The sequence below is a fragment of the Agelaius phoeniceus genome, chromosome 18, assembly GCF_051311805.1.
Source record: "Agelaius phoeniceus isolate bAgePho1 chromosome 18, bAgePho1.hap1, whole genome shotgun sequence".
NCBI classification, from domain to species: domain Eukaryota; kingdom Metazoa; phylum Chordata; class Aves; order Passeriformes; family Icteridae; genus Agelaius; species Agelaius phoeniceus.
The window spans coordinates 1,461,864-1,472,500 of NC_135282.1; the positions used below are offsets into that span (position 1 = coordinate 1,461,864).

At 46.7% G+C, this 10,637-nt stretch overlaps 1 protein-coding gene across 1 annotated transcript in view; it reads right to left on the bottom strand.

Moving 5' to 3' along the window:
• Window positions 1-1,920: 1,920 nt before the first annotated feature.
• LOC129128470 (transmembrane protein 132B) overlaps window positions 1,921-10,637 on the bottom strand; it is a 228,052-nt gene continuing 219,335 nt past the window's right edge. The window contains exons 8-9 of the mRNA XM_054645799.2: window positions 10,323-10,514; window positions 1,921-9,121 (exon numbers count right to left, since the gene is read on the bottom strand). Of these exons, the coding sequence (XP_054501774.2) occupies window positions 7,967-9,121; window positions 10,323-10,514 (1,347 nt within the window). The 3' untranslated portion in view covers window positions 1,921-7,966. The remainder of the gene's footprint in view (window positions 9,122-10,322; window positions 10,515-10,637) is intronic.

The following is a 10,637-nucleotide window of genomic DNA, read 5'->3' on the forward strand; positions in this document are numbered from 1 at the left end:
CTCCCCAATCTCAGGATTTGTTAAAGGGATTGGGGTGCTGTAGGACCCTACTGATTAAAAAAAAATTCCTGCAGATAATTCCATGGTATAAAGTGTGTATTCTGCTCTGCCTACCGCAGGTTTAAATTGGAGGATTAAAAATATCCATTCTTCATTTCCACTAAATCCTAAGCTGCTTATTTGGGTTTTGTACCATCAGATCCCATTGTTTTTTAAATAGACTAACCCAAGATTATCAGGAGGAAGGAGACAAGCCTTCATCTGCATTGGTTTAGAAATCCTGATGCTCTGATGCTGATACATATGTTTTTGGGAGCATGATGCCCTCTGAGAGCTTCACAACAGGTCTCAAAACATCACCAGTTACTTTAATTTCTGAAGGCAGCTGCCTCTCAATGAGACAGCTCAATTCCATTCCCTCAGTGACCAACCCTGCAGAACCTGCCCAGGTGGGTCTCTGGGACAGGAAAAGCAATGCAGAGTTGTGCTGCATGGAGAGGGGGCAGAATTGCTGATTTTTCCCAGTGGCTGCATTTCCAGAGGCCAGAACTGCTCAGCCCCACAGCCCTGCAGGGCCCAGGCACAGCAGCAGGGCTGGGGCTGTGTCACCCAGGGCTTCTCCATCCTCCAGGACCGTCTGCCTCTGCTCCTGTCCCAGCCCAGCTCTAACAAGGCATGGGGAGTTCAGCTGAGGGACCCTTCAGGATCTGGCCAGTTTAATTAGTGACAAACCAACCCCACTCTGCAGCTCTGCCAGATCCTCAGGGCTCCTTTTTTGGATGACAAAACCCAGCTGTATTCATTGGGCTGTTCCTTTCCCAGGTGAATGCAGGGAATTGTTTCCAGTTGCACAGGTATTGGTGGTTAAAATGTACCCAGGCCAGGTGTTTGGGGCAGGTCAGTGTGTGTGTGTGCACGTGTTTGTGTGTGGGTAGAACAGAACTAAAGATTGATTTTCTGTGAAAGATCTTTGATCTTTTCTGTGACAGATTTTTGATCTCTGGGTGTGAGTGAAGGCACTGGCAGCTCTCAGATGCTGCTGAGGGATGGGTGTCCCAGTAATGGCCAAACTGCCAGGACACAAAAAGCATCATTTATAAAAACCATTTCTCATTTCAGTGTTTAGAACACCAAGGGGAACCAAGAGGAATCTGTGCCCAAAGCACAGCACAGACTTGGTTCTCTGAGGCACTTCCTAAATCACAATTTTCAATCCATTTGTCCAATTGACTTTATACAAACCCTCATTTCAATACATTAGAAATTACAATGGTGCTCATTAAATCATCCAGGTGATGTTAAATTGCTGCCATCAGTGGCCAGCCAGACCCCAGGTGTGAGCAGCTGAAAGCAGCAGGAGGAGGCAGGAGGCAGCTCCTGGGGCTGATTCTCAGTGCCTGGAGCAGCCCCAGCTCCTGAGCTTGCAGGGGGCTCTGGGTTTCTGGCTCTGCCAGAATTTCCAACACCTGGAGCAAAAAGCTGAGGCTCAAATTCCCTTTTTTAGCATTAGCCAGATGCTTTCCTGCAGCTCTCATGAGGAGCTCAGTGGCCACTTAAGAATTTTGAGGCTCTTGGCGTCTAATGGGAGCTGCAGAGGATTCAGAGGATTGAATCCAATTTCTGACCTGTGGTGGCTCCCACTGGAGAGCTCAAGGACGGGTTTGGTTTGTGCCTTTTTCCTTTAAATCTGAAGGTGCTCTTTGCAAGGCTCTGCTGATGTGGGAGGTTCACTCTTGGGGCAGGGGAAGGAGGACAGGGCTGGAGCAGGGGAGCAAACCCTGGGCTGGGTAATGCAGGGATTTGTGCTGCTTTGGGGAAGGAAACACATGAGAAATCCTCACTGCTGGTTCTGTTCACCTGGCAGGGGCACATCACCCTCAGCCCAGCCAGCAGCTCACCCTGACCAGCACCAACACCAAATGGTTTTTAAAAAGAAAACAACCACATGAACATTATTTTTATTTCTCCAGCAAAATCCGTTTCTTTCAGTCTTTCATTTGCTTCTCTTCTGAAGACTCAAGTCTTTATTTCAGACATCTGCCTATAGAAAATAAGTATATTTTAAAGGGCACATCAAAAATGAAAACTGAAGCTTGAATAACTTAATCAGCATACAAATTACGCAGATATAAAAGTTCTGTTTCATTGTCTTAACTTACAGTTTATTTTGTACAGAATTCATTATGTTATACATCTAAGACTTATTATATTGTATAAATATCTGGGGTGTGATGTATATACATTTCCAGTGTTATCATTCAGCAGTTAATGTATGCATTTCACAATACACTCTCGTGTATTTCAATGTAGTGCACATGATTTATATCCATAGAAGAGCACATCTGCTAGGAAAAATCTGCATTTCCTCGGCGGGGTTTTCACCCCACCTTGCAAGACAAGGGTTTCTCCATTCTCTGATGGACTCTTTGCACTGTCTATGGCTGTAAGGTCTGCTTGTACATTCCCCAGGATGAGTCAAGGACCAGCAGCTCCAAACATGAACATGGGGGGCTTGGACAGGGGGAGGAGAGTGGGGCAGGGTCCCTGTGGGGTCCCTAAGGGTGGGGAAGGGGCACAGGGAGCCCCAAGAGCTGTCAGGGTCCCTAAGGGTGGGGAAGGGGCACAGGGAGCCCCAAGAACAGGATGGGGTCCCTGAGGGTGGGGAAGGGGCACAGGGAGCCCCAAGAGCTGTCAGGGTCCCTGTGGGGTCCCTAAGGGTGGGGAAGGGGCACAGGGAGCCCCAAGAGCTGGGCAGGGTCCCTAAGGGGTCCCTAAGGGTGGGGAAGGGGCACAGGGAGCCCCAGGAGCTGTCAGGGACCCTGTGGGGTCCCTAAGGGTGGGGAAGGGGCACAGGGAGCCCCAAGAGCTGTCAGGGTCCCTAAGGGGTCCCTGAGGGTGGGGAAGGGGCACAGGGAGCCCCAAGAACGGGATAGGGACCCTGTGGGGTCCCTGAGGGTGGGGAAGGGGCACAGGGAGCCCTGGCTGGGCACTGTGGGGTGAATGAAACAAAAGGTTCTGCCCATGGGAACTGGCAGCTCTGCCTTCCCTGCCCTGTGCACACCCAGGCTCTGCTGCCCCTCGCTCCTGGCAGGGCTGGGGGCTGCCATCAGCTTTGCTTTCAACGTTTGCAGCTCCCCCGTGTGCCATTAACCCCTCTGTGCCCACAGGGCTGCTCTGGGCTCTCCTGTGGGATGTTCTCACACACCCTGAGAGCAGCAGAGCCCTCTCTGCACAGCCAGCACTCAGAGATGGTGTTGGTTTGGTATTTTTGAATCACAGGTATTGCTTCCCTAGGCACCTACTGAAGCAGCTTTCTAATTCATCTGCTCCTATTTGCAGACAATTCTACTTTCCTGCATACATACTTACATACATACATTTTGAGCCTTTTGATCACTTGGCTACCATTGCTTTGTTCTCTCAAAAGCAGAGACTCTTTCATCAATGTGTAAATGCTGTTCAGTTAACAGCAAAGTGGAATATTATATATTCCATGAATAAAATATTGTATTTAACAGCATCACTGAAAAATATTTAGGTGAGTGGGAAAATTGGGGGGGAGGAGGTGTTTGAAATAATTTAAAATTGAATTTGCCTAAATTTATAGAGTGTGCCATAATTTTGAAATTAAAATTTGAGATACTTAATTTAAAAGGAACTGATCAACTCAGAACTGTTTTGCATCAGATACATTCATGTTGAATAGATTTTCCTTTCATCTTACGAGAAGTAGCATAAAGGCTCAAACCAGGATAAAATAACTCCACTTTATTGGTGTTATCCCAGTTTTGCTGAAAATAGAGAGTTCTCTCTTCCCACTTCTTTTCTCTTTTTTTGTATTGCTTTTTTTCCATGGTTGTATTGCCATTTTCCATGTAAGAGCTTTCATGTGATGACATGTGATGGAAAAGAAAAAGAAAATCTATGAACCTGCAGACCTTTCTTTTTTTCCCCCCTTTATTGCAAGATTTGGGGATTGGGTCTTTTTGTGGACAGCTGTTCCCAGTTCCACTGTTTAACTGGTTCCCAGTTCCACTGTTTAACTGGTTCCCAGTTCCATTGTTTAACTGGTTCCCAATTCCACTGTTTAACTGGTTCCCAGTTCCACTGTTTAACTGGTTCCAAGTTCCACTGTTTAACTGGTTCCCAGTTCCATTGTTTAACTGGTTCCCAGTTCCCCTGTTTAACTGGTTCCCAGCAGCAGCTGTGCTCCTCCCTGATGGGCAGGAATTGTCATTCAGCTTGGGCAGAGGAGGACACCTCTGTGGCTCTAAAACCAGCCCAAATTCAGCCACTGAGCCACCCAAACCCTCCCTGAGGAGCTTCATGGCCATGCTGGGAGCTGACCCTCAGTGGCACCTGTGACCTCCTGCCCCAGTGGGTTTGGGATCAGCCAGAGCCAGGAGCAGCAGGAAAGTGCTGGAAAAGCCAGAGGTGTCCCCTGGTGGCTCTGGCCCCTCCCTGAGTGCCCAGGCACGAGGGACAGCCAGGGACTGGGCATCAGGGACAAGGACAGGGACAAGGGACACCCCAGTGTGCCAGCAGGGATTCCCTGAACTTTGGGATCCTCCAAGGGACGTTCTCCAGCTGAGGGAAGTCACTGACCTCTGTTACCATGGGTGAGGCAGGGGAGCAGCCCAGGACACCTGCATGGCCCTGGGAACACGACAGGGACACCAGCAGGGAGCCTGCAGCACTGCTGGAGCCTCAGCAGGGCTGGAAGGAAAGGTTCCCATGAGGAGATGGAACCCAAAACAGGGCTGGAAGGAAAGGTTTCCATAAGAAAATGGAACCCAAAACAGGGCTGGAAGGAAAGGTTCCCATGAGGAGATGGAACCCAAAACAGGGCTGGAAGGAAAGGTTCCCATGAGGAGATGGAACCCAAAACAGGGCTGGAAGGAAAGGTTCCCATGAGGAGATGGAACCCAAAACAGGGCTGGAAGGAAAGGTTCCCATGAGGAGATGAACCCAAAACAGGGCTGGAAGGAAAGGTTCCCATGAGGAGATGGAGCCCAAAACAGGGCTGGAAGGAAAGGTTTCCATGAGGAGATGGAGCCCAAAACAGGGCTGGAAGGAAAGGTTTTCATGAGGAGATGGAGCCCAAAACAGGGCTGGAAGGAAAGGTTTCCATCAGGAGATGGAACCCGAAACAGGGCTGGAAGGAAAGGTTTCCATGAGAAGATGGAGCCCAAAACAGGGAAAGGTTCCCATGAGGAGATGGAACCCAAAACAGGGCTGGAAGGAAAGGTTCCCATGAGGAGATGGAGCCCAAAATAGGGCTGGAAGGAAAGGTTTCCATAAGAAAATGAAACCCAAAACAGGGCTGGAAGGAAAGGTTTCCATGAGGAGATGGAACCCAAAGCAGAAGTGGAAGGAAAGGTTTCCATGAGGAAATGGAACCTCAGGGGGAGTGGAAGGAAAGGCTTCCATGAGGAAATGGAGCCCAAAGCAGAAGTGGAAGAAAATATTTCCATAAGAAAATGGAACCTAAAGCAGGAGTCGAAGGAAAGGTTTCCATGAGGAGATGGAGCCTCAGTGGGAATGGAGGGAAAGGCTTCCATGAGGAGCCTCACAGAAATGGAAGGAAAGGTTTCCATGAGGAAATGGAGCCTCAGAGGGAGTGGAAGGAAATATTTCCATAAGAAAATGGAACCCAAAGCAGGAGTGGAAGGAAAGGTTTCCATGACGAGATGGAGCCTCAGTGGGAATGGAGGGAAAGGCTTCCATGAGGAGCCTCACAGAAATGGAAGGAAAGGTTTCCATGAGGAAATGGAGCCTCAGAGGGAGTGGAAGGAAATCTTTCCATGAGGAAATGGAACCCAAAGCAGGAGTGGAAGGAAAGGTTTCCATGAGGGAACTGCTCTCTCTGAGGCCACGGCCTCGCTGGCTCACTGGGGACTTTGCTCTTTGGGCTCTTTGCCCTCTGCGCCTGCCAGCAGAGCTTGGTTCCTCTGATTTCAAGACTAAATCAATTTGTGGTCAGCTTGGGTCAGTATATTGTGCAAACAATAGTAAATAGGGGTTTTTTTTGTTCTGCTCTCTGGTTGGGCCAAATAATGCATTGGAAAGAGAAGTTAGATTCTATAAAGGGTTTTTTTTCATGTTGTTAGTAATAAGAATCATTGTAGGAATTCATCTTTCCTTATTTCCTGGATCATTGAAAGGGGAGAGAACATTTGTTAAACAACCCAAGACTTCATCTGACGCACAAGTGCTGCATCCCTTATGAAACAGAAGCATATCTGTGCTCTATTATTTTCTCTCCGCAAAATTAGATTATAACAGATGCCATCTCCTCCCTGTGCAGTTCAGTGCCAGCAAAAGCAAGTCTCTAATCACTTATATAAGCCTGGTGTCCTCACTTCTAGTCTCTATGTTAAAATTCCTGTATTTTGCAGCAGTTACATTAAATATGTTCCCAGTAGTGGATTATGACCCAAATGCAGAATTTCCCACAATTTTCTGGTTTATATAGAAATTCAAATCTTGCTTTGATCTGCCTAAAGGATGGGAGCTCCAGTATGTAATGTAGTTGGAATTTGGCTCTTGTGGTTATTGCACAGGATCCATCACAAGAACGTGTGCTTTACTGGGGGCTTTAAGTATTCTGTAGATTCAGGTTTTTCCTAACTGTAATTTTCAACTTCTCTCAGTCATCCTTCAGTAAAAAAACCCAGATGTGATGCATATGAAATGGCAGCTTTGTTTTCCTTGATAAAATTGGATAGTCCCTTGTGTGGCTGCAGTCCCAATGTGTCTTTTCTTCCCTTTTTAATGAAACATGGTGTCAAGTTTTTCTCTTTAATGGCTTCATGGCCAGGGATGTTTAGACAAGGCTGTTGAGCATGAACTTCTCTGGCCTGCTGAACTCTACCCCCAATGGATTCATTAGCACAGAGTAACAGTGACTCCAAGCTTTGCTTATTTCCTAGGAAATTTTCCTTCCCACTTCTTTACGCATTCCAATACCACGTTTGACTTTCCCACTCAGATAATAACAGGTATTGTCAGCCAAGCTACTGTTTCAGCAAAGCATTTCCCTTTGAAGAATGTGCTGGGGTTTTTTTTACAGGCTATTTTTTCATATTAGCAATGACAAAAGTGAACCCAGGGCTACTCCTTGATTTTTATTTTCCAGGGTTTATTATTATATTTACAGTTCCCTGTAAGAAGACACAACCCTTTCCCAATAAGAGTTCTAATTCCTTTCTATGTTTCAAATACTAACGACCCATATGGAAAGGAGGAAGATAATCAGTGATGAAGGAGGTATCTCTGGGGGCTGAAGCAGATGAATAAAAAACTCAAATCATTATAAATATTACTGTACTACACTTTGGTACAACCAAAAAAAAAACCCCAAACCCCTTCAAAGAAAATATTTAATGTTCCCTAAGTCAAATAAAATTCACAAACAATATAGGAAGAAATTAACCACATGGGGTTTTTTATATCTGTAAAAAATAATAAGACTACTTGGCTGCATTGCACATAGGCAATAAAATGAGATTCATTCCAATCCCTTTTTCTGTGAGCCTCCTCTCAGGCTGTGAGCAAGAAATGTCCACTGTGCTTTACAAAGGACGACGACTAGAAAAAATCAATGCAAACAAACATCCCTTTCTTTTCTGATTGACCATTTCTCATGAGAGATGACCAACAAATGGAGTCTCCTCTGAGTCTGAGCGCAGGTGGATCAGCACTTTGCTAGAACCAGGCAGTACACAGCAACAGCCATCGTGTGTGACACCTCCAACACCTACAGGGAGCTGTTTTAGGGGCACATCCTGGTTTGTGGTGAAACAGGATTAACTCAGCCAGCCTCTTGGACCTGCTCTCTGCCATCAGGTTATCATCTCAGGACCTCCAGGGTTGGGCTGTCTTGTTCCTATTGCTGACTGGACTGACTGCTCCACCATCCATAAACAGAAGGCATAAAGGTGATTACAAACATAAGAAAGTAGTTTTACATATTGTCTTGCAGTCTTTCCATATAGTCCCTAAGTTCCTTGGAATCACCAAGATTCATATCTTGGCATACCCATTTAATATTATCATCACTGTCAAATAGAATTGAGTTGGTGTAGGGGCCTCCATCCTCTGGCAGTATTGTTGTATATGAAGTGAACTTTACTCGCTTCTGCTTTGGCCCAGAAGGATTTATAGGTTCACTTTTAACTTCTTTTTCACAAAGGTACTCAGAAGATCTGAGGATATGATTATGAAGAGTCTTCTGAGAACTCCCATTAAGGAGAAAGTTGCTTTCTTCAAACTGCATCCCTCTGTCAATCATGGTGGTGCACTCCTCCGATGGGAGCGAAATGTCCACTGGGTTTTCCAGGAGCTCCACCTCATTGCCAAGCCAGACCCAGTCATGGGAATGGGGGATGTTGCCTTGCTCACTCACAGCAAACCTTTTGTGCCTGTACTTCCAAGCAAATGCCACGCAGTTAATCAGAAACACCAAGATTGCCAAGCAGAAAACACAGAGCAGAGCGTACATGCCAATCTCCAGGTCTGTCAATCCTCTGGAAGTCAATGAGAGATCACTGGGATTATTTTCTCCTGGTATTTCTACCTGGGCAGGGAAACCTGTGAAGGCAGTTGGGTTGTTCTGAAGCTGGCCATCCTCCAGGGACTCCTGATCAATGGGAGAGATGAAAGTTGTGCTTTTGTTTGCATTGTCCTCAGGACCGGGCACGTCCTCGTGGTTTTTGGACCAGTCTTGTGCTGTCCTCTCTTGCTCTGCAGCTTTCTCTATGGCATTGCTGGCATGGCTTTTAAAATCTTTCTCCACGTCATCGATGTCGTTGGTGCTCCCTTTCTGGTCGGAATCCTTCTGACCAAACTTCACTTTGACGTTTCCTTTCCCCACGGCCAGAACGCTCTTGCGCTTGGTCTTCTGGCAGGGCTCGCTGATCACCATCTCAATTTTGATCAGGGGCCCCTGCCCGTCCCCTTCTGCCACCACCACGGGCCAGAGGGACTGCAGGCTCTGGTGGGAGGACACCACCATCTCATCCAGGGAGGTGATGGCCATGGAGAAGTCCTTGGAGTCATAGATGTCCAAGGGCGTCACCGCCCCGTCGCTGAACAGAACCCAAGCACTCACCACAGCCTCCTGGTGGGGAGAGGATGAGGGGGAAAACAGGTGTGAGAGAGAGAGCACAAATCAGACACTTGGTTATTAAAGTCTGAAAAAGAATATGGAGTTTAAACTTCGGGGTTTCTTTTTGGTTTGTTTTTTTTTTAAAGAAAATGGAAATGTCTACTCTGCTTCTCATTTTCTTGCAGGCTTGTGTTCTCTAGACCACTGAGGCATTTACCTCACCTTCAGGAACTATCAAAGAAACACTCATGTAAATTTAATAGAAGTGCTGGAAAAAACAATTGACAATTCTTTTTTCTCAGTCTGAAGAGAGAAGCCTCTTTTGAATGCTGGAGCCTTATGATGAAAATTATCATATTTCCAACATCACGGTCAATTAGGTTTGTAAAGGACCCATAATGGGGAATTTCTCTAATGCTGCAGTTCCAGGGCCTCATGGAATGCAATGAGCAGGGCTGGAATGTGTCGGGCCAGCGAGCCCATCCAGCCCATGGAACAAACTGGGAGGAGAACACATCTCAGTGCAGTACTTTATATTTTCTGTCATGCTTTCAAATATGCAGGACTTGCAATATGCAAAAGGGATTGTGGTCTTTCCTGGGAACTATAGAAACACTCATAAAAAACACATTTTTATGTTTTGACCAAACCAATTTGTCTTCTTGCTGCGAATTGCTAGTGCAAAAAATATAGTTACACTTTCTGCACTGACATAGAACCTCAGCTCTATGAAATCTATTAAAAACCGCATACAGAATTTGTTCTGTGGTCTCATTAAAAGCTATTTAATTCCTCAGATTATATGGTTCAAAGTAAGCACAAACTCATCAGTTTTCAGCAATGCAGGTCATGAAAACTTCTGTACCTGCAGCCAGAGGTCATTTTGGCTGAGCTGACTTTGTGAGACAATTAAGGACTGGCATTCCAGCCCTGCTTGCACAGCCAGGCTGCATCTCCCCACGGAGAGGGAGATTTTTGTGGCACATCCATGTTTGTTTGGCACTGTGCATCCCTTTCCCTGTGCTGTGAGCTCCCCAGAGCAGCTCTGGAGAGTGCAGGGGTTGCTGTGCAGGGGTCAGGAGGATGAACAGCCTTTACTCACTGCTTTTCACAGCCATATATCCATTACATTTGCTGCCTAAAATTTACAGCAAATTGCTCTGCCAGAGCAGAGGGAACACAAAACGAATTGGCTGCATTTTTTGGGGCATACCTGTTTGGGAGTGCGCAGGATGTCGTGGGCAGAGGTGGTGGCAAGGATGGCTCTCTTGTTTCCTTTGCTGCTCTGAAAGGACACAGACAGGCCTGACACCAGCTGCACCCCCAGGTCAGCAATGGTCACCCTGTCATCCAGAACTATCACTGTCTTCTCTGCCAGGATGGAATCCGAGAGAGGGGACAGGACCTGGCAGGAGAAAGGAAATGCCCTGCATGAAACAGCAATGAGGTGTTTTAAAGGCAGGCTGGCCTCCAACCAGCACACCAGATTAATCCTGGGTTTGTCACGTCCATGTCTGAGCCAGAGCTG